The sequence below is a fragment of the Boeremia exigua genome (genome assembly GCF_020726555.1).
Source record: "Boeremia exigua strain MPI-SDFR-AT-0100 chromosome Unknown C7974scaffold_8, whole genome shotgun sequence".
Classification (NCBI taxonomy): domain Eukaryota; kingdom Fungi; phylum Ascomycota; class Dothideomycetes; order Pleosporales; family Didymellaceae; genus Boeremia; species Boeremia exigua.
In genome coordinates this window covers 516,793-543,738 of record NW_025763525.1, presented here as the reverse complement: position 1 = coordinate 543,738, position 26,946 = coordinate 516,793, and the positions used below count along the sequence as shown (strand labels likewise).

Here is a 26,946-nt window from a genome sequence, read left to right as displayed (position 1 = left end):
GTACTGCTACACTCTGTCCAGTCGTTGCACTTCGACTTTGCCAGGGAGTCAGAGAAAGCGAGACAATGTGAAGAAGAAAGTATGATCGTCAACTCCAATTATTTCGCATGGCTTTGATCTTGACATGCTTACAGGGAAAGAGAAATCTGCGTTCCTCGATTGGGTGTCAAGCATTGATTTTGAGAAAACTCACCAGGACACATTCGCAAAGAAGCACGAAAAGACGTGCAACTGGCTGTTGAACGAACCAAAATATCAGGAATGGTTCAATAGTCCATCTTCATCTCTTCTGTGGTGTCATGGAAAACGTAAGCAATGCTTCGTTCTGACTGGAAAGAAGTAAACCGCTGACAATATTGCAGCTGGGATGGGCAAATCTGTGCTTGCGTAAGTGAGAAAGCAATCCGACCGGCACTGCATTCTCGTTCTAATTCGCAGTCTAGGTCCAGTGTCATCGAAGACATAACAACTAGGACAGTATTACGAAAAGACACCAGCCTCTGCTTTGCATACTACAACTATCGAGACACGCGGCTGAAAGACCTTCATTTGATCGTAGCTGCTTTGATCCAACAACTTTGCAGGAGGAAAGACCGGCTGCCGATCGACCTGCTCCAGACCAAGCGTGACGCTTTGTCTCCGTCTTTGGTAGGCACCCAGGAAAGATTCATGTCTCTCGTTGAGAACACACCTCAGGTGTACGTGGTGTTCGATGCCCTTGACGAGTGCCCAGAACAGGAGCGTGGAAATATCATCGGATTTATCACTGGTATCGTGACGATACAGTCCGGTTGCCAGGTCAAAGTGTTCGTCACCAGTCGATACGAAATGGATATCGCCAAAGCCTTTGGGGACATGTGCATTCCTACAATTCACATCCGGGTCGCGGAAATTACTGCAGATATTGAAGTCTTTGCCCGCAGTCGGGTTGAAAAGCTTATGGCTGGAGAGCATGGAAAGACTCTTTATGTTGCTAGCGATAGGCTCAAGGATTACATCATTGAGACACTCGTTGAGAAGGCAGAAGGGATGTAAGTGTTTCGCAAAGGGTGTTTTGAAGGTCCACGAAGGCTGATGTATGCTTAGGTTTCTCTGGGTCGACCTTCAGCTTGACAGTCTCTGCCAAGCAAGCAAAGCCCGAAAAGATCGAGCGGTTGAAGCCGCGCTAGAAGAACTGCCCCAAGGCTTGCCAAATACCTACGTGCATATTCTGGAGCGGATCGAAGCCCAGCCTTCGTACATGAGAGATTTGGCACTCAGCTGTCTAGCATGGATAGTCTACGCTCGGAGACCTCTCTACATTGACGAACTACAATATGCGCTTGCAATCAACTCGCAATGCACTGTCATACAGGATCTTGAGATCGACTCCACTGAAGTGATTCTCGAAGCTTGTAGCAACCTGCTGGAAATCAATGATCTCGTGGTTCGGCCGATTCACTACACAGTCCAGGAGTTTCTGGCAAAAGCTGTTCCAGGGCTACCACAACAGACCATACGAGCGCAGCTTTTAGACTCGACCCACATGCATAAACGGTTGAGCGTAGCGTGTCTCACATATATGCGACTCGTGGCATTCGATGGTCCAGCAGAATCTCCTTCCGACCTCTGCGAAAGACTTGTTGAGAACGAGTTTGTCGATTATGCATACCACAGCTTCGACTATCACGTTTCTAAATGTGATAAAATCTCTGTCGATGTAAATGACCAACTGGAGACGCTTTTACGGCAAAAAGGCGAGAGTCTTGCAGCAATCATGCAAGTCAGGCTACTGGAGGAAAACGCCTATTCTTCTACAGAACATCGATTCAATAGTATGGACTTCTTAGTGACTTCCAGTACAGTTGTCTATAGCACCATTCTATATAATATCCCCACCGTGAGGCAGAAGTGGGTCGGCCAAACGATCCCAGCATACGCTTTACATTTGGCAGCCTCCGCAGGACTCAACGAAGCGGTCGTTCGACTCTTAGAGGCTGGGTGTCGTGTCGAAGAAGTTGATAGTACGGGAAGTAGCCCCTTGTACTATGCGTGTCTCAACGGGGCTCTAGATACTGTACAGTTATTGATCGACAACAAAGCAGACGTAAACGTACAGGGTGGATACTATGGCAACGCACTACAAGCAGTCTCACGCAAGGGCTACGAGCAGATAGTCAAGGTACTGCTTAATCACAAGGCCGACGTCAATGCGGAGGGTGGAGAATATAGCAACGCGCTACAGGCAGCTGCATACGGAGGCTATGAGCAAACAGTTAGAATACTTCTTGACTACAAGGCCAACGTCAATGCGCAGGGTGGAAGATATGGCAACGCGCTGCAGGCAGCTGTATGCGGAGGCTACAAGCAGATAGTCAAGATGCTTCTTGACCACAAGGCCGACGTCAATGCGCAGGGTGGAGAGCGCGCAAACGCGCTGCAGGCAGCTTCATTATTTGGGCACGAGCAGATAGTCAAGATGCTTCTTGACCACATGGCCGACGTCAATGCACAGGGTGGAGGATATGGGACCGCGCTGCAGGCAGCTTCATCAGTTGGGCACGAGCGGGTAGTCAAGATACTTCTTGACCACAAGGCCGACGTCAATGCGCGGGGTGAAGGCTTTAACAACGCGCTGCAGGCAGCTTCGTTTTGGGGGCACAAGCAGGTAGTCAAGATACTTCTTGACCACAAGGCCGACGTCAACGCAGAGGGTGGAGATCATGGAAGCGCATTGGAAGCAGCAACTTACCACCCAGCGATAACCAGTATGCTGCGCGACGCAGGTGCTGAACCTCTCGAAGAGCTAGTTCTATGGAACGTCAGAGACCTTTTCTGATCATCCTGGGTCCGCCAGCAGCACCCGGACTAGCATGTCAAGAGGCCTTCCTCAGTCACTCATTCAGACATGTTGGATGGCCCCTCGCTTAGCGACGTTTCCTTGTTAGGAGTTGCAGACTTATTAGTTACACAATCTTCATCACTTTGCCTGTCCTCGAAGACAACTGCAATGCCAGCATGTCTCCGAGAACTGCAATTCCAGCTAAATAGGGTGAACCATCCGGCAACGCAAGTTTACTCGACTGCCCTTGCGCAAACTCCAGGAGTACTCCATTACCCAGCTTGCATGCGAAACAAGAATCACATGTACAGCTCCAATCAAAGCCTCACAAATGCGGTGCGATGATGAAACGAAACGAACCTTTCAACATTCGCCGTGAACCAAGGATTCATTTCAACGTAAGTAGAAGGTGGCTTGTCAATCTGCCATTGCACTCTCGTGTCCCTAAAACGCCACTCTGATGCCCATGCCGTAGCATTGTAAACTCCAAGATGAAATCCGCGCCTCTGTACCTCAACGCCTCTTCCAAAACCCGCACCCAGCGTACCCGCTAATAGCGATACCTCGTCGAATAATCCTTCGGACTGACCACCAAGCCCCTCCCCTTCTTCGCCCCACGATACACCGTCTCAATAATATCAATCAACTCCTGCTTATCCTCGAGCACCCAGTTGAGCTTATTATTATTACCCGTGCCGAAATCGCACATCATGTGCTTGTTGCGGAAGAAGAACATGACGGTGCAGGGGTCGTACAGCTCGTACATGGCCTTGAAGTCGGGCACCTCGTCGAGGTCGCACACGTACAGCGCGGCGAAGTTCTTCACGCGGTCGGCGATCTTGTAGAGCACTTCGTCTTGGCGCATGCAGTCGGAGTCTGAGTCGCGGCCGAAGCGGATCACGACGAGTCGGTCTTCTTCGCTGAGGATCGCTTGGTCGACGTGCCAGCCTGTGCGCAGGTGGGGGAGGACGACGGAGCCCATTGCGGTGTGTGAGGGGTAGGGTGTGGTGGAGTGGATGTGTGCGCTGGGGCGTCCGTATTTGTCTTGAACCAAGTGTGGTATTCAGTGAGCTCGCGGTTTAGGTCGGGCACGTCTGAGAAACTGGCTCGTCGAAGACCATAGAAATTCTTGAAGCTCTGCGGCAAGGCTGCCGCGCACAGGCGCCGACGCGTGCCCCGCCATGGACCCCTGCTAGCGCTCCTCTATCCGGACTGTGAACCACCAGCAACAGCCCTTACTGTCTTAGACTGTTAGCTGACCATCAAGGTTCTCCAGATCTGCTCGATAAAAGTCGAGGGACTCAGCATGCAAGATAACTGCTGTCCGCGATCCTCCTTCACACTGACAAAGCCACCCCCCACGCTGATCAATCCCGGCTAACTGCTTGTGTCGACAGTTGGCTTGCACTGGCGACGCCCAAGGTCGCCAGCAAGACAGGAAGAAAGGATGTTTTCAATGAATTCGACTAATCATAGCAGAACGACTAATCTCTAGTACTGCGTATATCCACTTGTTGCACTTGCTATCCTTGTTTCCGTGGACTCTGCTCGGGAATTAGAAGCTACCCCACTATCGCCGGCTTTGTCAGAGCGCTGCTTACTTACACAGCAACTCAAATGCAGACGAAACAACATGACGTTATTCCTGTACTAAGCCTTGCGTCGTGGAGCGATTGACAAATCCCAGAGCACAATCGACTGATCCAGAATCCCTTGAGCCGACGAGATGGGCAAGTACACGGTCTCTCTGCATTGCTGTTACCGTTTGTGCCCTAGACCGGGCCTTGTGTGCCTTCACCCAGTTCTATAAATTGCTGCGACCACCTCAAGCAACACTCAATCCAGTCTCTAACAACGCCTACAGCGTCCAGACTGAACTCCATCCAAGCCCACCTCACCCCAGCAGCCATGTCCGAGAACATCACACTCACCAGCGAAGGCGCGCACGGCGACGTAAATGGCACCGCAACGGCGACCTGCTACTGCGGCGCCGTGCAAATCGAAGTGCCCACCGAAGCCCCCGGCCTCGTCGACACCTTCATATGCAACTGCACCGACTGCCGCAAGATCACCGCCAGGCACGCTCCCCCATCCCGCCCCTCCACCGCACCCTCTAACACGCCCCCAGCATGTTCGCCTCCAACTTCGTAGTCCTAAACACACACCTCAAGCACCTGCGGGGCGAAGACAAGCTAACCAGGTTCCGCCAAAACTCGACGACCGCCACGGGCAACTACATGGAAAACACCTTCTGCAGCGTGTGCGGCACGCTGCTGTACCGCCGCAGCTCCGGCTACCCGGACGCCAGTATTCCGCGCATTGGCACGATCGACGACTTCCATCTGCACGAGACCAAGTTCAAGCCCAGGGTCGAGACGTTTGCCAAGGACCGGTGTGCGTGGGTGCAGCCGCCGACGGTCCAGGAGCGGATTGAGGGCGCGTATTATACGGCGGGCGGGGCGTGGAAGAGTAAGCATGATGGGACGGGGGGAGAGGCGGGGGCGAAGGGGACGGCGTAGGGGTGAGACTGTGGGTTGAAGGAGGTGATGCAGGTGGATGGCTCCAGCGTGGCGAGTGTGGCGTTGTAGTGCTGGATAGATCTAGATGCACGGCACTCTGATATATCACCTCAGACACCACACGCAGTGATAAGCAATCAGATTTTGGGTATCTCTTACATCCATAGGCATCCATAATCCACCCCCCTACACCCCCCTCATTTCACAACCCTCTTCAGCCCTCCCTCTTCAGCCCTCCATGTCCATCTAATCACCAGTGTTCAACTCCAAATCAATCTGCACCCCATTCCCAATCGCATAATCCGCCAGACTCAAACTATCCAAAAACGGCCGCTCCCCCTGCCTCTTCAGCATAATCTCATGAACAGGGCGTCCGATCTTCGCCGCCACCATCGCTTTGAGCAGCTTGATAGGGTCCGACGGCAGACAGGGGACCTGGGTCTTGGTGCCCAGGCGGTCGTTGACGGTGATCAGGATCATGGGCTCTGTGGGGGCGGCGGGGGCGGCGGACTTGGGTTTCGCGGGTTTGTCGCTGGGGGCGTCGGGGCGGGGGCGGCGGTCGCGGCGGTCGCGGTCGCGGTCGTCGCGTCTGTCGTCTCGCCCTGCGTCACGCCTATCGTCGCGCCTGTCGTCGCGTCCACCGTAGCGGTCGCTGCGCCGGTCATCGCGTCTGTCGCCGTCCCGCCTGTCGTCTCGCCTGTCGCCGCCCCTTCTGTCGTCTCGCCCGCCGTCGCGCCTGTCGTCTCGCCTGTCGCCGCCTCTCCTGTCGTCCCGCCTGTCACCATCTCGCCTTTCATCTCTCCCTCCATCTCTCCTTCTCTCACCCCTACTATCGTTCTTCCACTTCAACCCAGAGTACGACTTTGGCTTGCGCGGCGCAGGGCTGCGACTGCGGCTGCGGCGCGGCGAGCGCGAGCGCGTGCGTGGTTTGGGGGAGGCGCGGTCGGCGCGGTCTGCGCCCTGTTCGGGAGCGGGTGACGGCATCGCGGGGCGATAGGGCGTGGTGCTATGTGAGATTGCGTGGATACAGCGAGAGCGTCTAGTAGAGTGGTAGTGATGGCGATATTCGGTGTCGATGTCAGTGTTGCCGTCGGTGTTGGTAGAGCGAAGCAGCCAAGTGCCAAACTTTCCAGCGGGTCGCCCCACACCTCGCCTTGCGTCTCGCTTACTCCCGCCCACCCCTGCGCGCCACCCCGACCTGCCAACCACGGCCACCCTCCAACCAATCCCGCATAACCCAACCTCAAACATCCACAATAAGCAACCTCAACATCCTCGCAAATCCGAATGCAATCAATATGCTGCTCCCCCTCCTCGCCACCCTCACTGCCCCCGCCCCGCAAACCCTCCACACAACCTCCCCCACCCGCGCAACAGTCTCCTTCACCGTGACCACGCGGCCCGCGCGCACGACACTGGGCGCACATGCACTGCACTGGATGAACATCCTCTTGCGAGTGCTGCTGGGTTTGACGGCGGTTGGGGTGGTGTGGGCGAAGTGGAGCGCGGGGCGGTATGGTGCTGCGGAAGTGTTCAAGGAGAACGGGGAGGTAGGGGTGTGGGCGCAGAGGGTGGTTGAGGGGGTGAGGGGGTGGGGGTGGGGGTATGTGTGTGCGGGGGCTGGGGGGGTGTTGGGGGTTGTGGTGCGGAGGGGGTATACTGGTGAGTTTGCATCATGTGATCATAGCATATTGCAATCAGCATCGAACATTCGGCATTCAGCATTCAACGCTTTCTGCCCTATTCCTTCGCACCTGCTCTCCCCCCTTCCCATTTCCCTCCCTCCACACAACACAAATCTCTCACTTGCTCGCGGAGAACAGCATACCTAACACCTTCCAGAAGAAACCCTGACAATCCTCACCCACCTCGGCATCCAACTCTCCACCTCGCCGCCCACGTACCTGCAATCCGCACGCCGCCGCTTCATCCCCTCGTCCGAGATCCAGGACCTGATTATCCACGAGGCGTTCCGCGGATTCGAGGTGCGATTCTACCTGGCGATTGTGGTGCGCGGGGAGGGCGACGTGGTGGTTGTGTTTCCGGAGCTGCTGCCGCGGCGGGCGATGCTGGAGGAGGTTTGGCGGGGGGCGCGGGGGTGTTTGTGGGAGGGCGAGGGGAGGGGGAGAGAGAGCGGGGCTGGGGGGAAGTGAGCGTTATATGGTTTGTGGGTATCGTTTGTTTTATTCGTAAGACTACACTACTCGCCTGCGTCGTCGTCGCGCGCGGTCTTGTAGCGGTTGGGGTCGAGGCCTTTTCTCTGTGCGTACCGCGCATTCACGAGCTCGACCGGCTCCTGGCGCTCGCGCTGCATCACGGGTATATAGTTCCCCTTCGCGCGGGCGAAGTTTCCTCCGTCAAACACGCGCGGCCCGCCCTTTACAATACCAACGGTCTGTTCACCAGACGCCTCCTTGTCCAGCGTGCTATCGCCTAGGCCCGCGATTCTGTCGAGTAACAACCCAGACAGCGTCTCGTCGACCTTGTTGCCGCGCCATACCTCCCACACATCGTCAACGACGCCGCCGCGGCCCCACTTACCGCGGCCCATGGATGACGATGTCTTGCCGCTCTTAGGCTCGACGCCGCCCGCGTCGCCGACGTAGACCCACTGCAAGCGGTCCTCGTAGCCGTGCTCGCGCTCGTCGCTGGACTGCACTTCGGCGGCGTGCGGGAAGATGCAGTCCCACAGGACCAGCGGGGCGTCCGAGGCCATTTCGTACTTGGGGCGCGTGGGGTTCTTGTCCATGTCCAGCAGTTCGGTGACCAGGCTAGGACTCTCGAGGCCTTGGCCGATCAGAAACAGGATGCTGATGATGGAGCGGACCTGGTGCCAGAGGAAGGCGGAGCCGTGGAGGGTGAAGGCGTACATCTTAGGCTGGTCGGCGGCGGATGGTGATGTGAGCGCGTCGTGGTGCAGGAACGACGGGATGGACAGCGGCGAGACCTCGTCGATGGAGGCGTGGAATATGCGGCGCTTGAAGTTGGTGAGCTGCTTCGAGGCGTCGATCTTGCAGAAGTTGCGGAAGTCGTGCAGGCCCGTCAGCCGGTCGCAGCCCTCCTGCATGGCCTTGGTGTCCAGCCAGCCCTCGCGCATTGGCGCATCTCCGGACGCGGGGTTATAGAGGCCGGGAGCGCCGGGCACGGGGGCGAAGCAGGGGTTCGTGAAGAAGTACTTGTAGCGGCGCTCTTTGCAGGAGAAGCGCGCGCTGAAGTCGGCGGGCGGGTTCGGGCACCATGCGTAGACGCGGATGTCGGGGGGCAGGACGCGGTTGAGGAGCTGGATGTACGGCAGTTCATCTGTCAGGTCGTCGAAGGGCTTCTTCTCTGGCTCGGGCTCCCGGTCTGACGCTTCTTCATCTGCGCTGCCCTCTTCCACAGGCGCGGGCTTGGGCAGCGGGCGGTTGCTGCGCACGCGGATGCCGATGACCTGGCCAAAGGCGCTGACGCCGCGATCAGTGCGGCCGCACTTGGAGTACTCGCAGCCGTCCCAATTGATATCAGCGCCATCGCGGTCCCAGGCGGCAAACGTCTTGCGGTCGACTCTGCTGTAGTCCGTGTCGCTGCCCTCGGGCACGGTCGGGCTGATGACGCGCGTCTTGATCAGTGCCTTCCACAGCTCCTCTTCAATTGTCGGCAGCGGTGTCTTGTTGTTGTTGTGGTGCTCGAAGCCGTTGTACTTCTGGCCCAGGTACGCAAACTTCAGCGCAATCAGCCGCGTGCTGTACTTGGACGCATCAAACGCCTTCGGGGGCGCCTTGGCCGGCTTGCGAAACGGCACTGGCAACCCGTCATCCTGTGGTGGGACGGCTGCGGCGGGTGGTATTTGTGCGGCCTGCTCCAGCTCGTGGATGCGCGCAATCAGCTGCTGCTGCGTCCACTTCGCGTACCCCTCGGCCATGACTTGTCTGCCCGCCGGCGCTCTTTCTGCCCGCTGCACGCGCAATGCCACCCGGGAGAGCTTGTGGAAGCTGCGTCGCGTGCAGAACAGCCGGTGCAGGGCTTGCTGGAACTCGGGGAAGGCGCTCGCGGGGGTCAGCGGGGCGAGCAGCGGCCGCATTGCAGGTGGCATGCAGAGTCACCATCTTTTTCCACCATGACGCCGCTCATGCAGGGTCCAGCTAGCGCGACTGTCCACAGAGTACCATCTCTGTCCGTCTCATCGTCGCCCACATCCCTCATCTATCGCCGCTATCTCTCTCGACAAGATATCTCTGACCAAGCGCTCAGTAACGTTCGACCGTGGCGAGCAGACTTCGAACCTCGTATCCTCACCAATGCTGCCCTTGTGATTGGCCCGACCATGACACGGGCCCCATTTGGCCTGATGACTGAGCCAAGCAGCACTGCCTCTGGGAGGCCTCTGTATGGAGCTAGTCGGCGACAGTCAATTGAACATAAATATCTCCTTGCCGTCCTGTTTTTTCTCTTTACGCTTTTCCTCCAGAACTGCTGTCACCAATCTGAAATTTCAATTTCATCCAGAACTGTCTCCACGGACTGAACTGCAATTACATAAAACAAACCAAAAAAAAAAGCAGAAACATGACAATGTACGCTCATGGTTCTGCCCATGACGTTCCAATTTGTGGTCTCTACTACCATGGTCTCTATCGCCATGGCTCCTTCTCCAATACCGGCGAGAAGAACTACCTTCCCCAGGTAGAAGTCAAAGTGCATGCCAACATCCTTGCCACCACATCCCGTACCGTGCTCCAACAGACCTTTGTCAATCCATCTACCACGCGCGGCATCAGGGAAGCCCGCTACGCGTTTCCACTGTACGATGGAGTGAGCGTCGTGGGATTCTCTTGCCATGTAGGCGATCGACTCATTACTGGTGAGGTCAAGGAGAAGAGAAAGGCAAAAGCCGTCTACCAAAACGCTATCGCGCGAGGTGAGATAGCTGGCCTGCTCGAACAATTGCCTGATGCTTCCGATGTCTTTACGACCACCATCGGTAACATTCCGCCGAGTGCGAGAGTGGTTGTCAACGTCACCTACCTTGGCGAGCTTAAGCATGACATGGAAGTCGATGGCATTAGATTTACTATCCCTACCAGAATCTGCCCACGGTACAGAAACAATGGATCCAACTTGCAGAACCTCCCGCAGATGGACGGCACTCTTTCCATCACTGTAGATGTCGAGACAGCGGAAAGATCCTTCATCCAGAAATTGGAATCACCATCGCATTTCATATCCATGTCCATGGGCACGACGTCCGCTGCCCCGGACGCTGCACCTTCAATGGACAGAGCATCAGCCACATTGACCCTCGGCATCGCCAGTTTGGACACCGACTTCGTCTTGCAGGTCGTTGCGAAGGACACTGGCGTCCCAAAAGCCATCCTCGAGACACATCCCTCTGTTCCGAACCACCGAGCACTCATGGCCACGCTTGTCCCGAAATTCGCCCTTCCTTCGGAGAAGCCAGAAGTCGTGTTTGTATGTGACCAGAGCGGAAGCATGGATGGCAACATGGGACTCGTCAGAGAGGCACTCCAAGTGTTTATGAGGTCCCTCCCAGTTGGAGTCAAGTTCAACATCTGCTCCTTTGGCAGCAACTACTCTTTCTTTTACCCTAGGAGTGTTTCCTACAGCCAAGATACACTTACACAAGCCATCAATCAAGCCAAGGGCCTTCGAGCCAGCTTTGGTGGTACGGAGATGCTCGCGCCTATCAAAGCGACTATCGAGAATCGCTACACAGATATGCCCTTGAACATCATCCTGCTAACTGATGGTGAGATATGGGACCAGCAGGCAATTTTCCACTACCTCAACGAACAAGTTCACGAGAGCAAAGCCCCCATCCGTGTCTTTACTCTGGGCATCGGGAGTGGTGTCTCGCACTCACTCATCGAGGGCATAGCGAAAGCAGGCAACGGCTTCTCGCAGTCTGTACAGGACGGCGAGAAGATGACTGGAAAGGTCGTACGAATGCTCAAGGGTGCTCTGTCGCCGCATGTCAACGATTACACACTTGAGGTCAAGTACTCGACTGCCGAAGGGGATGATGACTTCGAGATCGTCGAGAAGGTAGCAGACAGTCTGAAAATTAAGCTCGACCTAAATAACAAGGCGAGCGCCACTGATAGCGTAAGTACAGTGAGCCGTTTGCCAGACTCAAACTAACGCAGACCAGGCGAAAGGCAAGAAACCAATTTCGTTGTTCTCCGAGGATCTTCATACACCGCCAGATCCGACTGAAGATGATGTTCACGCTCATCTCCCTGTCATATCCGTTCCAAACATCATACAAGCCCCGCAGTCCATCCCGCCCCTCTTCGCCTTCAACCGTACAACCGTCTACCTCCTACTCGGCCCCGAAGCACCTAGTGCGACACCAACCTCCGTGGTACTGCGCGGCACAAGTGCACACGGCCCCTTGGAGCTCGAAATCCCCATCCAGGTCCTCGCCGCCCCCGGCACAACAATCCACCAACTCGCCGCCAAGAAAGCCATCTCAGAGCTCGAGCAAGGCCGGGGCTGGCTCGCCTCCGCAACCGACGCCGACGGCCAGCTGCTCAAGACGCGCTTCGAGGGGCGCTTCAGCGACATGGTCGAGCGTGAGGCTGTGCGGCTTGGTGTGCAGTTCCAGGTCGGCGGAAAGTGGTGCGCGTTTGTGGCTACTGAGAAGGCCGCTACTGAGAAGGCGACTACAGGCGCCGACGAGCAGGACTGGGAGTTCATGGAAGATGAGGAACAGGCGTCGCCGGTCCCATTTTCGGTCTTGGGGGATGCAGCGTCGCAGCGGGCAGCCCAGCAGATGCAAGGACAGGCAAACAGGCGTACTGTCGACTGGAAATTTCCTACAGCAGATCAATTATCGCACCAGACGGGAAAGCGTACTACTGAGTGGACCTTTCCTCCAGCAAATCAGATGTCGCAACAGACGGGAAAGAGTACTGCTGAGTGGACCTTCCCTCCAGCAAATCAAATGTCGCAACATATCATCTCTGGACAGTCCCAGAACCTGTTCAGTCTCAGCAACGCCCCTGTTGCACACGGCTCGCATGACCACGCCCCTATACAGGAAATGGAGGGTACGACATTGGATTTCCACATGACTTCTGACTCAGAATCAACTGCCCACGCGGCTCTCCGCTCCCAGCTCCCCCCTCCCACCGGTAACCCGCTCCAGGACTACCAGATGAGCCTTATGATTTGCGAGCAGCAATCGCGGAACCGCTTGAAAATGGTGCGCGCCCCAGCACCCAGCACCACCAGCACCACCAGCACCACCAGCACCACCACCAACAAACGCCGCGCCTCTGCTGAATTGTCTAAACCTGACGCCAGTGGGAGATCCAACTCCGATCTCTGGGCCACCTCGGGGGCCGCCACCCCCTACGACATGGGCAATCCGAACCCAAAATACACGCCCGTCTCCCCGGTCTTCCTTGGTAGCGGTCCTCCGCCTGGGCCCAGCATATTTGCCTACAACCTTACGTCGCCGCGCTACGCACCCACGTCTCCAGGCTACGCACCCGCATCCCTCGACTACGCGCCCACCACCTTTGCCTTCACACCCACGTCGCCGCGCTACGCACCCACGTCGCCGCGCGACGCACCCACGTCTCCAGGCTACGCACCCGCATCCCCCTCGCCGCCGTCGCCAGGCTACTCGCCCACGTCGCCATGCTACTCACTCGCATCCCCAACCTATGGGCCCAACTCGCCGGGCTTCGCGCCGGCATCTCATGGGTACGCGCCAATGTCGTTCGGCATGGCCGCCCGCTCGCCGAGTCCCCCAGCAGCGCTGGAGGATGCAGAGACAGAGCCCGGGCCGCGCGTGCTCGCGCACCAGGAGTTCAGCGGCGCATTTCTGCATTCGTCGGCGCTGCTGAGGCTGTTAGGCGTTGGGGACGCGGCGTTCGAGAAGGCGCTGCAGTCGCTGAGCGCCACTGACACACTCACCATCGTGTCCACAGATAAGCTGGCGGACGAGAAGACGGAGAAGACCGCAGACGCACACGCCTCGCCAGCGGACGCACCCGCGCCCACGGACGCACTGCAAAACGCGCTCACCACCGCCCTCGCAATCCTCTTCCTGCAGCGCACCGCCTCGTGCGCGGGCGAATGGGATCTCGTCATCGAGAAGGCGCAGGTGTGGCTCGAGAGCGCTGGTGCCGTTGCCGGGTTAGAGGGGGGCGTTGAGCGGATTCTCGGGCTGGCGGAGGGATTGTTGACTGCAGAGTCGTAGAGGGCGAGAGGCGTAGGGGAGTACGTGGAGATGGGAAGGGGATATGGTGTAAATGAGTGGACTGGAGGGTGGCTGGTATGGTGAGACACGGTCTGAGTTGTGTTTGGTAATAACTTAATGAACAATCAATGACTCTTTCTTCCCTTCTCAAGTCTGTGAACATCCGTATAGTCTTCAAACGGCCCAGCTTTGCACTTTTCACGTGGAGCCAGACGTCTTCACTGACCAACTCCACTGACCAACATCACTTTGCATGCAGCTGCCTGGGTATATTCCATTGACCAAGGTGGCCGTACCGCAAGACCCAACACCCGACATCACGACATCACTCTTCCGCCATCACTCTGCAGTTCAGGTGCTGTGAAATGTTACTCATCGTTCGCTACATCTTGCCCAACCTCCACCAGACGAGATCACCCCCAGGAGCGAGTCCTTGCGGACAAGCTCGACCGAGGGGTTCTCAGCCCGGTGGAGGAGGGCGTGATCTAGAAACTACAGTACATGAGGTAAACGCTTTTCTGATCCACCGCACGAGGCCAGAACCTTTCCGTACCACCACTAGGCAAAAGCCTTTGCAAAAACACCGTTCATCAGACGAAAGCCTGGCCAAAAACACCGCACATCAGGCAAAAGCCCGGCCACAATAATCGTACCTCAGGCGAAAGCCTGGCCAAAAAACCGCAGAACACAGGCAAAAGCCTTTTCAAAAACAGACCACCTTGAATGCTTCGCCAACGCTGCCCTATGCAAATGACCGGGTATCTTAACATGATTCGTGAAAGTCGTGAGATCGCCTCTAGGCGGGCGAGAGGTCCTCCTCCTCAGATTCGTATGTCACTTGCGGCACTGACCAGTTGCTCATCTTGTCATAATAGTACTTAATACCCGCAGGGACGTCAGTTGCAGCCCAAGCTGCCGCAAGCTCTGGATCGTCGTCGAACGTAAGGGGTTCAATCTCGGGGATCTCGCCGAAGGCTTCGTTGTTCTTAAAGGGTGAATCGCCGGCGTCAGACATGAGGCTTGGGGAAGGGTAGCTGACTTGCTGGAGTCGGCTGGGCTTGTGTGGGGTGTGCTTCATCAATTTCTGTCGTTGACGTTCAACCTCCTCATTGTGGGTAGCATTCGGCAAGGAAACGTGGGCCGGAGTGGGCGCGGGTGGTGGTGCCTGTGTCCAGACAGGCTTGGCACGAGGTGTCTCCTCTTCCTCTGAGTCGGATTCTGGAACGCTGAACGAGCCGTGACCAGGATCATGTGTTCGTAGGTCCTCGGAGTTCTGGACAGTGGACTTCTCGAAGTGGGCTCGGTGTTGGCTTCCTCCAGCCTTCATCTCACGCTGGAAAGCTTCACGATCGCTGGCAGCGGCTTCATGACCGTGCATCGCGGTGAAGATGTTGACGCCCTCTTGGTGACGAAGTGTGCTATCGAACATCGGTGAGGGGTCGATAGCGCGGCGAGGGTGGAAGTCCAGCCTAGGGTCGATAAAGGCACCAAAACGGTCGTTGAGTGACTGAGGCATGTCATCTTCGACAGAGTTGGCGTGAGTAGTCTTCGTCCTCTTGGTCTCGTGCTCCTCTTCGATCATGGATGTGTACACAGCCCAGGCTGGAACAACGTCGTCGTCTTCGAGGTCCAGAATGTCTTCGGGGAAGCTGAAACCCGATTGCCATGGCTTGCTGGCAGGGAAGTGCTTGAGGTCGCGAAATAGGACGGGAACCTCCAGACGCTTGCGTTTGTCGCCAGAGGTAGAGTCTTTGTGAAGCTCGGCAGCGACCTGCTTGGCCCATGCCGTAGCCTGGTCAATGTCTTGCTGATCGACGCCCTGGAGAAGTGCTTTGACCATGCGGCTCTGCTTCTTTGGCCTCCTGGCGGGACGCTTTGGGCGCTCGCCGACTGGGGTGGGAGGCATTGATAGCACCTCAGTCATAGAGCCGGGTGGAGGTCGTCGGGATGGTGTTGGTGTTGGGGGTGCCTGTGTCGAAGCTCCGAACAGGTTCTTGATCACCGAGAACGACGAAGTGAAGGTGCCAAAGAAGCTCCTGGAGGGAGTCGAGGGTCTCTCGTCGCGTGCTGGGGTTGGCGACTCGACGGCGGGGATATCGTCAATCTCCACGCCTGGTGACTGCGGAGATGCCGGTGAGGCAGGTGATGCAGGTGATGTAGGCAACACGGTTGGAGGAGGTCTGGACGCCTCTTGGACGTGTCGGAGAAGGGCCATTGCAGACGCGTCACCAGTCATGAATGATGGCTTAGCGGGCTCTGGTTCTTCGACATCAAAGGAGTCGAATTCTGGGATTGGTGAATTAGCCTTGGCGGGAGAGATCTGCGGTTCAGTGTATTGACGGAGTTCGTTCTGAAGATCGGCAAGTTGAGCTTTGAGAAGGGTGAGCTCAGCGAGAGCGCTGTCTCTCTCCTCACGCAGAGTGTCACAGGTTGCTTGAAGACCCGCATTACGATCGTTCAGAGAAGAGATCTGAAGTTCATGCGCAATGTGGTCAAAGCCTGAAGAAGGGAATATTAGTGTGATCAGGTGGGATAAAAAAGTAGGAGCTCACTCTTGGTAAAGAAAATGGGGGTCTCTTCATCGTCATCCTCCTCGACAGGCGCTTCCTGAACACGAGCAGGCGCGGGCGTGGACACCTTCTTGGAGGTGGTTCGTGCTTTCTTTGCGGGCTGCTCGTCCAGGGCACGTAGTGGTGACGCAGCTTCTGTGGTGGAGCGGAGACGGCGTTTGTTTGTCGCGGGGGCTGGTGTGGCGGCGGATGTTGTTGCTGGAGCGGGGGCTGGTGTGGACGCGACCGCGTCAGGACGCGCTGCGGGCTGCGCGTTGCTGCGCGAGCTTGATGTGGTGTCTTTTGCGGTCTTGGAAGCCTTGGAGACGGCGGCCTTGCGAGAAGCGGGGCGAGTGCGCTTGCTGCGCGTCTCGACTGTGATGATTTCCTCGGTGATCTCCGCAGTCGCGGCGGTGCGACGCGTGCGACGGGTCGACATTGCGCTGCAGTGAAGTCAGCAGGCGCGTGATGCAGCTGCAGGAAGTGACTTACAAGGCAGTGAGTTGTCGCGTAGCTGCCTAGCAGTTCAGAGTAATCGGAGGTGTACAGAGTACAGGCGCGTTTAGCGGAGCGGTGTGGTGAGTGCTTGCAGAGCTTGAAAGCTTGGGGTGAAAGTGCGAAAGTGCGATGTCGAGGAGGAAGTCGCGTTCGGCCGAGTATTTATTGGGGTTCGGCGAGGGCGGAAAACAATGGCAGAACCGTTTGTGGTTAGTCATCAATGCCCAGCCAGCAACACCATGACGGCAACTGGGTTCCTGCTGCAGCACTCTACACCATTGCATCATGGAGGGCCTTTTCTACAACGTCAAATACGGGTACGTGCAACATCTGCGGCCATTTACTGCATCTTCTGACCTACTCAACAGCTACATCGAGGGCGTTGTGCGCGGCTACCGCAATGCGCTGCTCACTAGCCAGAACTACAGCAACTTGACGCAATGCGAGACCATCGACGGTAAGCCTCGCTGCGGTCGCGCACTCGTCTGGTCTATCTAACATCAACATGCAGATGTCAAGCTGCAGCTCTCGCCAGCGTATGGGGACTTCCTCGCCTCCCTGCCTCCCAACCCGTCAACATCTGCGCTCGCCGCCAAAACCACCGACAAGCTTGTCGCCGAGTTCCGCTACATCCAGGCCAACGCTACCGGCTCGCTCTCGAAATTCATGGAGTACCTGACCTACGGCTACATGATCGACAATGTTGCGCTGCTGATTACGGGTACGCTGCACGAGAGGGACACGCGCGAGCTGTTGGAGAGATGCCATCCTCTTGGCTGGTTCGAGACCATGCCAGTGCTGTGCGTGGCCACAAATATCGAAGAGCTTTACAACTCTGTTTTGATCGAGACCCCGCTTGCGCCTTACTTCAAAGGCTCGCTCAGCCACCAAGACTTGGACGAACTGAACATCGAGATCATCCGTAACACGCTGTACAAGAACTACCTCGAGGACTTCCACAACTGGATCAACACCGATTCGGAGATTGCTGGAACACCGACCTCAGATGTCATGTCTGAGGTTCTGGAGTTCGAGGCCGATCGCAGGAGCATCAACATCTCACTGAACTCGTTCGGCACCGAGCTGTCCAAGGCAGACAGGAAGAAGCTGTACCCAGCTCTTGGCAAACTGCACCCAGAGGGAACTATGATGCTTTCACGAGCAGATGATGTCGAGGGCGTCCGCATTGCTGTGGAGAGTGTTGCAGAGTACAAGAGCTTCTTCGACCAGACCGGACTTAGCCAGGGTGGTGGCGGCGCCGTTGGTAACATGTCGGGTGGCACAGGCGGAGAGTCTAAGAGCTTGGAAGACTTGTTCTACCAGAAAGAGATGGAGATCTCGAAGTTGGCTTTCACCCATCAGTTCACGCACGCTGTTGTTTATGCGTGGGTCAAGCTCCGCGAACAGGTACCTTCCCCGCCTCGGATCAACTGTCACGTACGGCTAACACATCACAGGAAATCCGCAACATTACCTGGATATCTGAGTGCATCGCGCAAAACCAGAAAGAGCGCATTGGTAACTACATCAGTGTGTTCTAAGCGCAACGTGCAGCGCACATGTAGCATATTTGATTTGACCATGCAGCGTATTGGGTGGCGTCAAGGTTCGGTTCGTATATCCAGACTCGATTCATTAGAATGTACATGATCGTGATGCGTTGTTTGCCCTCTCACTTGCTATCAGCTGCCTGTGTGGCAGGTGACGACTTCTTCACTCATCGATTTCTGCACGCGCTCCTTGCCATTCACTCACTTCACTTCACCTGTGGTGAGCTTGTTGCTTCGCAGGTCATGTTTGACGCGTACCGCGTTCTGGACGCGTGCCTTCCCGTTGTTTGTTGTTGTGGACCAAGCCAAGTTCACTCTCACCTCGATCCTCCTCGGATTGGCCACCTCATACCCTACAGCTGCGCTCTGTCTTTGCACACGCCCAGCGCACTTTCAATTACTGCTTTCGCCACCCCGCTTCGAGCTCACGCATACTGGCGTCGGCATTGCGCTCTGTGAACAGGTAAAGTTGGCGACAGCGATGACAAATTACAACAGCAAGGGACATGGTCCATACGGATGTGAGGACCCATATGATCTGCTACCTCACCGCAGTGGTTCAGCCATTCCTAGCTCCACGCAGCACGAAGCTCAACGCTGGTGGGTTGGAGGCGAGTTGGTCGACCGAACACTCCCAAAGTATTCACAGCATGATCAGCGTGGCCGTCATTCGCCAGTTGTGATCAGCGACGACGACAGCGGCGGCTACGAGATACCTCATCCTGTGCCGCAGGTAGCCGGCGTTGGTCAAGCTTCGAGGAGCGCGCGATTCGACTTCAATAATAGTGAGCAGACCGTACCTTGGGCGGAGAGACCACACAGCGGCTCGCTTTACAAAGTAAGCTCACCAAGAAACGGCATCCGAGGTTAAAGGGTGTATCATATCATGGTCGTTGACAGCAACTAGCCACGCTCGCTCGTTGACGATGCCGATGCCGAGTTGCGATCGTATCTGGCGGAAAGGTCGATCTCCAATGGATTTCTCGTTGAAATTGACCAATTTCTACGCAGTCATCCCGAGATTACCGAATACCCCGAGGGCCGCGACACCATCATGCAAATGAACTCTTCGTCACCGTTGGAGGCGTACAAGTTCTTCCTGCGTGGCTACACGAGACCTGCCAGGTACATTGATGGCATAGTGAAGTCGGAATACTTCACACTACCTACCAACTACCCATATCGACCACTCCGCACGAAGGTGGATCCAGAACTTGTGGAGTTTTTTGACGGGTTCGACTACAGGTGGGACATCATTGAGCGCATTGACAAGATAGTGCAAACAGGTATTTTCGAGCTCTCGCGAGGTAGACTGCTACCCTGGGGCTACCGTCGGCTCATTTGTTATGCTGTCTGGGGAAACCCATCGGACGCATACAAGTGGTTTGAGTATCACCTTCAAGAGGATTACCTTCCACACAGATACCTTCCGGAGCATGTGGTTCTTGGTCATGTGCCGATGCTCGTAGGGGAGGGTGATCCGCAGCCTTCTTCGCTCGGTACATCTGGGCGCCACATGGACGTAAGGTTCCGGATGGCAAGAGCTAATGATAAAGGCATCGGTGAGAGCTCTTCTACCCTACCCCCAGGACTCGTCTCGGTGACCTGAGTATCACACAAGCGGTGATCATATGCAGAATGATTCTCTTCTAACCATTCATTAGATGTGCTTCAAGTCCTTATGAAAGAGTTCAAGGCAGCTCTCGTTCGCAAGGGTTTCAGACGCATGGAGATTGACACCATGTACGATCGTGGTAAAGCTCGGCTGGAAAATGAGCGACAATATCCAACAGGCAAGTGGAAAGAATGGAGCGTGAGCGTGCTGTAGCTTGTGACCTTGCTAAGTCAATCTAGGTGTTGATATTGTAGACTTTATCATGGACGAGGTCCCTCTCCACCGCCCCGCGCGCCGCCTCTACGTCAGGAACAGACAGTATACGCGTCCAGTACCGAACCAATATCGATATGACACTTTGCTACCTCGACCCAACACTCTGCCATCTCGACCCAACAATTTGCCATCTCGGTCGAAGCGCAAAAGGCCGAACAACAAGGCACAAGCGCAGAATGTTCAAACTTTTCTACGAGCGCAGGCTGCGGAGTTGCGTGCAGCTAAAGTAAGCGTAGAGCGTGCGTATAACCAGGAGCGCAGCACAAGATACTTGTCAACGCAATGCACGGGGAACACGCTCGATTTCCGAAAAATCATCGATGCTCGCGCAAGGGCTGAACGTCGCTACGCTCACAGTCTCGCCCGTTACCTTTGCGATGCGAATCAAATAAGTCGCGTCCAAGCGAATGAAATACGAGCCAACTTCACGCGTCGGAAGATGCAAGATTCAGGAGTGAGCAACGAAGCGTATTTGTTGGGAATGTATCCGCGGGAGCTTAAGTGAGGAGGTAACTACAAGATTGTACAGTAGCTGAAGTGAGTCTGACGGAAAGGACCGGTCATGGGAGTTGCAATTTGTAGCTCCCGGGTCGACAGCGGACCATGTCAGACTCATAGGTGTCGTATACTGTGGAAACATGCACTGGAAGCACGGAGGGTCACATGTTGCACGTCAGCGGTGGTGCAAGGCAAGGCACTTCGAGCACACATACAAAGTCCGCAAATCAATGTAAAACGTTGCAAAAAACCGGGTATCATTCTGTTAAAAGGCTTCGACTGTTCTAAAACTTGTAACAGGCTCTTACGCGTCCATCACTAACCACGTTCTCTTAAATCTGCCGCCTATCCTCGACCTCGAAACATGCCTGCGCACCCGTCTCAGTTTGAATGACGGGCACACTTATTATGGCTTGTTTCTTATCGACTTCCAAGTACCAAAAGCAACTCCTACCAACTCCCTGCCCACCACTCCTCTTGCTCCCCACCATCCTCCTCGCTACACGACATAGCCACCCTTCGCCCACGACTCCACCTCACTCCCAGGCGACGGACGTCCCATCCGCCTCTGCGCCAAATCCCCCATGACACCCATCTGATCCAACCTGCCCAGCAACTTCCTCACAAACCCCAGCACTCTACGGCGCCGCGCCGCATCGCCCCTCGGCGGCTCCGGCAAATCGTCGCACCCCGGCGCACGCGGCAGCGGCGGCAGCGGCTTCCCACTTGGCCCCGCCCTGGACTTGGTTTTCGAGGGCGCGCGCGCAGGGTTCTGGCTCACGTTGGGCGAGTCATAGCTCCCCGCGGCGATGTCGAAGTACTCCGACGTGCGCGACAGCGGGCGCGACGGCGTGGGCGAGCGGTGGATGTGCATGGTGCGGCCGTCGTAGGTGTAGGTGTAGTTTGTGGGCGGGTCGTGGCCGCGGATGTAGGCGCGGCGGGGGGTCGGGGTTGGGGAGGCTTGGGAAGGGGTACTGGAACGTGAGGTGGGCGGCTGGAAGTGCATTGTCAGGCCGCAGGGTTGGGTGACGGTGTATGCGCCGTAGGAGGAGGTGGAGGAGGCGGTTTGCGGTGGGGTGGGTGACGCGAGGCGCGAGGGTGGGCGCTGGGTGGCGTGAACTTGCGGCGGGTGCCGATTCCGGGAGGGAGGGCGGATGTGCCAGGAGGTTTGCGAAGATAGGCGGGGGAGGTGGTGGGTTTGGTTGGTGGTTGCTCGTTCGCTGTTGGCTCCTGACGACATGACTGAGTCGTGGCGTGACGAAACGGATGGGTGGGTAGGAAGTGGCTTTGACTGCTCAACTTTTCGTTGTTCCTTTCGTTGTGCAGTCGGGCGAACGTTTTCTTTGACACTCGTATCGTGGCGCAAAGGAGTGGATTTCGTCCGTTCTGGGTTCTTTGATGGCACAGGTGGGGTCGGGAGTTTCTTATTCAAGCCACTGCGGTAGGAGATCTCCATCTCGCCGTTGGAAGCAAAGTCGACGAACATAGTCCCTGCGCTGTCGGGACGCAGAGGTTCGAGATCAGAAGAGGACCCGTTCCATGCCAGATAGTCATCGATCATACTGTACATCTCAGACATGCGAGCCTGCGCCTGCGGAGTTGCTGTCCGAGCCTTTTCTACGTGAGATTGCTGTTGACGAGGACCATGAGATGTAGAGTGCCGTCCAGTGTTCGGATCCATCCCCTTCGAAGGCGGGCACCCAGGCAACGACTTCAGCATATTTGCTTCGTCCCGCCGGTGCCGATCCTGATGATGATCCTTGCGAGGTGTCGTCGGTAGAGTACGGGAACGACCTGGACTGGACCTATCTGAGTCTTTTTGGAGATGTGCGTAGTAGTGTGGTCGACGAGTCCCAGCCTGCTGAGACTCTGCCGCCGTGTGTGCCATGGAGTGCCGGACTTGCTGCGCAGAGAAGATCGATCTCTTGGTTGATTTGGCTGGGCTTGAAGCGTAGTTGAATGGATCTTTCTTTGTTGATCGAGCGGACTCGGGCAAAATGCGTATTTGTGAGAAGCGAGTCGCCATACTGTGCATCGAAAATGGGGGCGACTTGTGTGTGAACATTGTTGTGGTACTAGCATTGTGCGCGCGTTGGGGTTAGACATTGTGAAAGTGCATGAAGAGAGAGACTTGAAGTGGTGATGTAGGCTGGTTAAAAATCTCTGATGTTGTGAGTGAGTCGCTGTCCAGTGTAGTTGGGCATCGTTGTGTTATGAGAACGTATACAACCGACAGGGGTTGCCCAGCCTGCAGGTGAAGCGAATTTCCATAGCAACACCAAAAGTCGGTCACCATCCGGGAATTGATTATCGAACACGCGATAGGAGATATGATTGCAAAACGAGTCTAATGCATCTACATTAGCGAATTAAGTACCTGAAATCCCACTGTACGAAATGGCCTCTCCACACATGCACCCTAAATGCATGCAAGATGAAGCCACGAAACTCGACAAACTAGAGCAAAACAATCTCAAACAGAGACGCGGAAATGGTATAAACCAGACAAAGCCAACCCCGTAAGACCAACAATAGACAGAGAAAGGTAGAGCCACACGGCATCCCAACCCTCGGGTATAACAGCGAGCACCAAGGTCGTCTGTAAGGACCTTCAATGTACGAGGACAACTACAGCAACCTTAGTGTTTGCCGGAGAGCTTGTCCTTGAGCTTGCCGAAGAACGATCGCCTCTTGGCCTTCTTGTCAGCAGCAACGGAGTTAGACGCGAGGCTCTGGCTGCCTGGGGTACCCTTGGGAGAGACATCGGAATCCTTGCGGTCCTTCTGAGGAGTCTCGGGTGCGGTAAGACCCTGGCTCGTGGCCTCAGTTGTGCCGGTCTCGGTGCCAGTGGTAATAGTAGGCTGCTTTTGCTCGAGTGTGGTGGGCTTGAACAGACCCTCCTTGTCGTCCTTCACCGGCTCGGCCGCTGCCTTGGTAGCATCGGTCTGAGCAGCCGAAGTAGCCGGAGCATTGAGACCCTCAGATGTGGGGGCAGTCGTTGTGTCGGCCTTGCTAGAAGAAACAGCAGGCTCAGCAACCTTGGGAGTGGTGGCGGACTCAGTAGCCGAGGTGGTCGTCTCTGTCTGAGCGGGCGCCGAAGTAGGAGTGTCCAGAGCACCGGTTGCCGATGTCGAGGGCTCGTCGTTGGTGCCAGCAAGAGCACGCTTGACTTCCTCATCGGAAGCGGGCTGATAGTTGGTAGAAAGAGGCTCAGATGACTCAGACAATTTGGGGACGGCACCACTGGCGCCTGGTGCAATGGCAGTGGTGGCAGCGGCGAGAGTAGGGGCAGGCTCGCCTGACTCGTTGGTCTTCTTGACCTGGCTGAGGAGCTCAGACTCAAGCTCCTTCTTTTCCGCAACAGCCTCGGCGTTCGCAGTCGCCTCAGGAGCAACGTGCGCCTCCTTCTGGCTCTCAGCTACAACATCAGGGACTGAGCGAACAGGGAGCTCGGTCGTCGAGTCTGCTGTAGGGACGGAAGAGGCAGCGGCGATCACAGGAGCATGCTCACCGGATTCATCAGTCTTGGTGACAGACTTGAGAAGCTCGGATTCGACCTCCTTCTTCTCAGTAACAGCGAGAGGGTTCGCGGCAGCTTCAGGGCTGACGTGAGCTTCGCGCTGGCTGTCTGAGACAACAGCGGGAACAGCAACTGATGGCGCTGATTCTCCGTGATCCTGAGACTTGGGGACCTGGCTCAGGAGTTCTTGCTCGAGCTGTGACTTCTCGTTGACAGCCTCAGCGTTGGCGGCAGCCTCAGGACTGACGTGAGCCTCCTTCTGGCTCTCGGCAACAACCACAGGGACATCACCGGCAGCGGTAGTGCCGACAGCGGAGCCATTCAGACCAACAGCATCAGCAGCCTTGTCCTTGGCGAGGACCGCGTTGTCGGTCGCTGTAGCGGACTTGTCGAGACCGACTGCATCGAGAGTCTTATCCTTCGCGAGGATCGCGTTATCAGTCGCTGTAGCAGACTTGTCGAGACCGGCCGCATCGAGAGTCTTATCCTTGGCCAGGTAGACGTTGTCAGTCGCGGTCTTGGAGCTGTCCAGACCAACTGAGTCCACTGCGGTGGCACCAACAGCAGATGCGGTCTCGCCGACAGTGGCATCCTTGTCGAGGCCAACGGCTTGAGCGGTCTTCTCCTTGGCAGCGTAAATGGCACCAGTGAAAAGGCCGGCGCCAACAGTCGCAGCAGCAGCCACGCCTCCAGCAATGGCACCGGCACTCTCGCCAATACTAGTAGACTTGTCGGCCTCAATGACAGGAGCGTGGTCGTTGTCCGCATCGGTCTTCTCTGGGATTGTCTCCTTAAGCTCCTGCTCAACCTCCTTCTTTTCCTGGACAGCCTCTGAGTTGGCGGCTGCTTCGGGGGCAAAGCCGGCTTCCTTCTGGCTCTCAGTCACGACCTCAGGTACGCCCCTAGGCTCCTTAGGGACCAGACCAGCAAGAGCAGCGGTAGAGCTTGTGGGAGCAGCAGATTGGATGTGAACGCCGGTGTCCTTTTCAACCTGCGCATCAACGCCCATAGGCAAGCTGGACTCGGGGACAAGGTTGCCGAGCTGAGGAGGCAGACTGAACATGCCACCGTTCGCGGGCCTCTCGGACTGGGGGGTGATGTCCACAGGAGGCAGCTGGGGCGCCTGCGAGTCTGGCTTGTTGTATGAGGCCTCGTCGGTCGTCACGGTGCTGTTGATGGTGTTGGAGGTCAGAGTGCTGGGATGAGGTACCTTCTCTCCCGGGGCAAGGTGAATCGGGTTACCTGCGCCAGCGGTTGCGGGAATAGGCGCAACGCTGACCGTAGCATCGTCGTCCTCCTCGGGTGCGCCCTTCAGGTTGACCGTGGAGTCTACTGTGTTGTCGGTAAGTGTGCTTGCAGCAGGAACAGGCTCGCCCGGCGCGAGCTTGATCGGGTTGCCCAAGCCAGCAGTAGCAGGAATGGGGTCAATGAACTGGCGCTGCTCGGTGCCAGGTGTCGGGGTCATGGGGAACGCGCCAGGAATGGACTCGTTCGACTTGCTCTTCTCGAGATCCTTCTCCTTGGGGACAGCGCCGGCGAGCGCAGCTGTGGACGACCCGGGCGCGGCAGAGGAGAGAGTGTGGGCGGGCGCGTCTACAATGTCCTCGGGGAGGAGGATGTTGTTGACAATGCCATGACCGTCGTCCTCCTTGGGCGCGCTCTCATTGATACACCAGTTGCCATTGACGACAAACTACGCGCCTTTGTCAGCAAGGTCCGGACGGGCTGCTGTCTGCTGCCTAGGCGGCAGACGCGTGGCGCGCGGCGAGCGGCGAGCATACCTTGTACTGTGTCTTAAGCTTGGGGAGCTCGACAGACTTCTGGAAGACGCTGCCCTCCTTCTCTAGCTGGACTGTCTTCTTCCAGTCATCGAAGGTGCCGGTCACGTAGACGTCTTCAGCGTCGTGTTCCCTGCAGCATGTGAGCACAATGCGCCGTAGCGTAGCAGGCACGGCACGCACCATGTGAATGTGTATTTGCCCATGGCGGCGTGAGATGGGCGTGCGATAAGGTTGCGAGGTTGCGCGATGGGTGAGACTTGTCTTGATCGCAAGCAGTGAGGAGGTGGTTGGGGAAGAAGGAGCAGAAGCTAATGCTCAAGTGGCTGTGCTTGTGCGGCGCTTCCGAGGGCTAGTGTTGCAATGACTTGCAACAATTTCGCGGCAGCAAGATTAGGGCGCTGCTACACGGGACAGACAGGCGCGCGGTTTCAGGGGTGTGAGAGCTGTGGAGAGCAGTGTAGACGAGGCTCCAGCGCTGCAGCGGCGCACTCTGCCATGGCAGACAGCTCTAGCTCGCGTTTGCGGGCGAGCGACTGCGCCGCTCGCAGCCGGCAGCAGCAGCGCATGTGCGATGACGAAATTGGCCATCCTTCGCCGGTGGATCTGGTTCAATTGCAGCTCCACCGAACGTGCATCGTCATGTTTATTTGCTGCCAATGCGCCCACGGCCGTCGCGGCGCTCTGACAGGCGGGCAGCAGCAGCCCCGCCAGCTCCCAGGAGGCGCACGAGCGTCTCACATGGCCACCGTATGTGCGTCATTTGCACGTCGCCCAATCGACATCGCGTCGTGCAGCCGGAGCATGAGGAGTCGCCCGGGGAGGAAACAGTGGCTTCACTTGATTGCCTGGCTGATCTGCCAGACGTCGCGCTCAACAGCAGCATGTTTCGTGTTTCTCCTGCGGCCGACGTCCCAACATTCGGACCTGCTCGTCTCTCTGTCCGTCGTGCAGCACACCGCCAATTGCACGCTTGTTGAGCCTGGCAGACCTGCACGCCACAGGCAGTTTCGGACATGTTCTGTCGCACCATGCCGCCCTCACCGCTAGAAGCTGGCTGTCTTCTCGAAGGGATTGCTGGACGCGTGCCATTGGGAGTACTGTGCCGCACGT

The 26,946-nt window shown here is 56.7% G+C and overlaps 12 protein-coding genes across 12 annotated transcripts; 6 read left to right on the top strand and 6 right to left on the bottom strand.

Moving 5' to 3' along the window:
• The first annotated feature begins 174 nt into the window (after positions 1–174).
• Positions 175–3,006, top strand: C7974DRAFT_212802 (ankyrin repeat-containing domain protein). The gene is made up of 5 exons (XM_046137004.1): positions 175–308; positions 363–391; positions 444–648; positions 697–1,031; positions 1,087–3,006. The coding sequence occupies exons 1-5, from the start codon at positions 300–302 to the stop codon at positions 2,816–2,818; spliced, it is 2,310 nt and encodes a 769-aa protein (XP_045995281.1). The 5' UTR covers positions 175–299; the 3' UTR covers positions 2,819–3,006.
• A 1-nt stretch (position 3,007) lies between these two features.
• C7974DRAFT_212754 (mitosis protein DIM1-domain-containing protein) lies at positions 3,008–4,291 on the bottom strand. The gene has a single exon (XM_046137003.1). It carries the CDS (start codon positions 3,801–3,803, stop codon positions 3,372–3,374), a length of 432 nt encoding a protein of 143 aa, XP_045995280.1. The 5' UTR covers positions 3,804–4,291; the 3' UTR covers positions 3,008–3,371.
• Positions 4,267–5,544, top strand: C7974DRAFT_212742 (Mss4-like protein). Its single transcript, XM_046137002.1, has 2 exons — positions 4,267–4,899; positions 4,950–5,544. Exons 1-2 carry the CDS (start codon positions 4,730–4,732, stop codon positions 5,338–5,340), a joined length of 561 nt encoding a protein of 186 aa, XP_045995279.1. The 5' UTR covers positions 4,267–4,729; the 3' UTR covers positions 5,341–5,544.
• Positions 5,308–6,013, bottom strand: C7974DRAFT_397313 (ubiquitin-related domain-containing protein). The gene has a single exon (XM_046142179.1). It carries the CDS (start codon positions 5,818–5,820, stop codon positions 5,587–5,589), a length of 234 nt encoding a protein of 77 aa, XP_045995278.1. The 5' UTR covers positions 5,821–6,013; the 3' UTR covers positions 5,308–5,586.
• Positions 6,014–6,595: 582 nt separating this feature from the next.
• On the top strand, positions 6,596–7,493 carry C7974DRAFT_425648 (GPI-GlcNAc transferase complex, PIG-H component-domain-containing protein; the record flags this gene model as incomplete). Its single annotated transcript, XM_046144487.1, has 2 exons — positions 6,596–7,002; positions 7,183–7,493. Exons 1-2 carry the CDS (start codon positions 6,639–6,641, stop codon positions 7,491–7,493), a joined length of 675 nt encoding a protein of 224 aa, XP_045995277.1. The 5' UTR covers positions 6,596–6,638.
• A 47-nt stretch (positions 7,494–7,540) lies between these two features.
• Positions 7,541–9,241, bottom strand: C7974DRAFT_435004 (pseudouridine synthase; the record flags this gene model as incomplete). Its single annotated transcript, XM_046145030.1, has 1 exon — positions 7,541–9,241. The coding sequence occupies one exon, from the start codon at positions 9,239–9,241 to the stop codon at positions 7,541–7,543; it is 1,701 nt and encodes a 566-aa protein (XP_045995276.1).
• A 280-nt stretch (positions 9,242–9,521) lies between these two features.
• Positions 9,522–13,673, top strand: C7974DRAFT_425646 (von Willebrand factor type A domain-containing protein). Its single transcript, XM_046144486.1, has 2 exons — positions 9,522–11,442; positions 11,489–13,673. Exons 1-2 carry the CDS (start codon positions 9,886–9,888, stop codon positions 13,547–13,549), a joined length of 3,618 nt encoding a protein of 1,205 aa, XP_045995275.1. The 5' UTR covers positions 9,522–9,885; the 3' UTR covers positions 13,550–13,673.
• A 597-nt stretch (positions 13,674–14,270) lies between these two features.
• C7974DRAFT_212725 (uncharacterized protein) lies at positions 14,271–16,723 on the bottom strand. Its single transcript, XM_046137000.1, has 3 exons — positions 16,591–16,723; positions 16,102–16,541; positions 14,271–16,048 (listed from the first exon to the last, which is right to left on the bottom strand). Exons 2-3 carry the CDS (start codon positions 16,535–16,537, stop codon positions 14,346–14,348), a joined length of 2,139 nt encoding a protein of 712 aa, XP_045995274.1. The 5' UTR covers positions 16,538–16,541; positions 16,591–16,723; the 3' UTR covers positions 14,271–14,345.
• A 141-nt stretch (positions 16,724–16,864) lies between these two features.
• On the top strand, positions 16,865–18,341 carry C7974DRAFT_425644 (vacuolar ATP synthase subunit D). Its single transcript, XM_046144485.1, has 4 exons — positions 16,865–16,913; positions 16,965–17,053; positions 17,108–18,003; positions 18,054–18,341. The coding sequence occupies exons 1-4, from the start codon at positions 16,882–16,884 to the stop codon at positions 18,135–18,137; spliced, it is 1,101 nt and encodes a 366-aa protein (XP_045995273.1). The 5' UTR covers positions 16,865–16,881; the 3' UTR covers positions 18,138–18,341.
• A 286-nt stretch (positions 18,342–18,627) lies between these two features.
• Positions 18,628–19,974, top strand: C7974DRAFT_414573 (uncharacterized protein; the record flags this gene model as incomplete). Its single annotated transcript, XM_046143809.1, has 3 exons — positions 18,628–18,984; positions 19,054–19,708; positions 19,811–19,974. 3 exons carry the CDS (start codon positions 18,628–18,630, stop codon positions 19,972–19,974), a joined length of 1,176 nt encoding a protein of 391 aa, XP_045995272.1.
• Positions 19,975–21,034: 1,060 nt separating this feature from the next.
• C7974DRAFT_414572 (uncharacterized protein) lies at positions 21,035–22,114 on the bottom strand (the record flags this gene model as incomplete). The annotated part of the gene is made up of 1 exon (XM_046143808.1): positions 21,035–22,114. The coding sequence occupies one exon, from the start codon at positions 22,112–22,114 to the stop codon at positions 21,035–21,037; it is 1,080 nt and encodes a 359-aa protein (XP_045995271.1).
• Positions 22,115–23,174: 1,060 nt separating this feature from the next.
• On the bottom strand, positions 23,175–26,346 carry C7974DRAFT_361896 (uncharacterized protein; the record flags this gene model as incomplete). The annotated part of the gene is made up of 4 exons (XM_046139724.1): positions 26,017–26,346; positions 25,837–25,966; positions 24,663–25,748; positions 23,175–24,398 (listed from the first exon to the last, which is right to left on the bottom strand). Exons 1-4 carry the CDS (start codon positions 26,037–26,039, stop codon positions 23,175–23,177), a joined length of 2,463 nt encoding a protein of 820 aa, XP_045995270.1. The 5' UTR covers positions 26,040–26,346.
• Positions 26,347–26,946: the final 600 nt, after the last annotated feature.

Excerpts from the sequence above, each read along its gene's own strand:
- C7974DRAFT_212802 (XM_046137004.1), top strand. Across the intron at positions 392-443 it reads GCAAATCTGTGCTTGCGTAA|GTCCAGTGTCATCGAAGACA; the intron begins GTGAGAAAGCAA and ends TTCGCAGTCTAG. Across the intron at positions 649-696 it reads ACGCTTTGTCTCCGTCTTTG|GTGTACGTGGTGTTCGATGC; the intron begins GTAGGCACCCAG and ends AACACACCTCAG.
- C7974DRAFT_212754 (XM_046137003.1), bottom strand. The coding sequence starts at position 3,803 with ATGGGCTCCGTCGTCCTCCCCCACCTGCGCACAGGCTGGCACGTCGAC.
- C7974DRAFT_212742 (XM_046137002.1), top strand. The coding sequence starts at position 4,730 with ATGTCCGAGAACATCACACTCACCAGCGAAGGCGCGCACGGCGACGTA. Across the intron at positions 4,900-4,949 it reads TGCCGCAAGATCACCGCCAG|CATGTTCGCCTCCAACTTCG; the intron begins GCACGCTCCCCC and ends ACACGCCCCCAG.
- C7974DRAFT_397313 (XM_046142179.1), bottom strand. The coding sequence starts at position 5,820 with ATGATCCTGATCACCGTCAACGACCGCCTGGGCACCAAGACCCAGGTC.
- C7974DRAFT_425646 (XM_046144486.1), top strand. The coding sequence starts at position 9,886 with ATGACAATGTACGCTCATGGTTCTGCCCATGACGTTCCAATTTGTGGT. Across the intron at positions 11,443-11,488 it reads AGGCGAGCGCCACTGATAGC|GCGAAAGGCAAGAAACCAAT; the intron begins GTAAGTACAGTG and ends AACGCAGACCAG.
- C7974DRAFT_212725 (XM_046137000.1), bottom strand. The coding sequence starts at position 16,537 with ATGTCGACCCGTCGCACGCGTCGCACCGCCGCGACTGCGGAGATCACC. Across the intron at positions 16,049-16,101 it reads CCCCATTTTCTTTACCAAGA|GCTTTGACCACATTGCGCAT; the intron begins GTGAGCTCCTAC and ends TCCCTTCTTCAG.
- C7974DRAFT_425644 (XM_046144485.1), top strand. The coding sequence starts at position 16,882 with ATGGAGGGCCTTTTCTACAACGTCAAATACGG. Across the intron at positions 16,914-16,964 it reads TTCTACAACGTCAAATACGG|CTACATCGAGGGCGTTGTGC; the intron begins GTACGTGCAACA and ends CCTACTCAACAG. Across the intron at positions 17,054-17,107 it reads GCAATGCGAGACCATCGACG|ATGTCAAGCTGCAGCTCTCG; the intron begins GTAAGCCTCGCT and ends ATCAACATGCAG.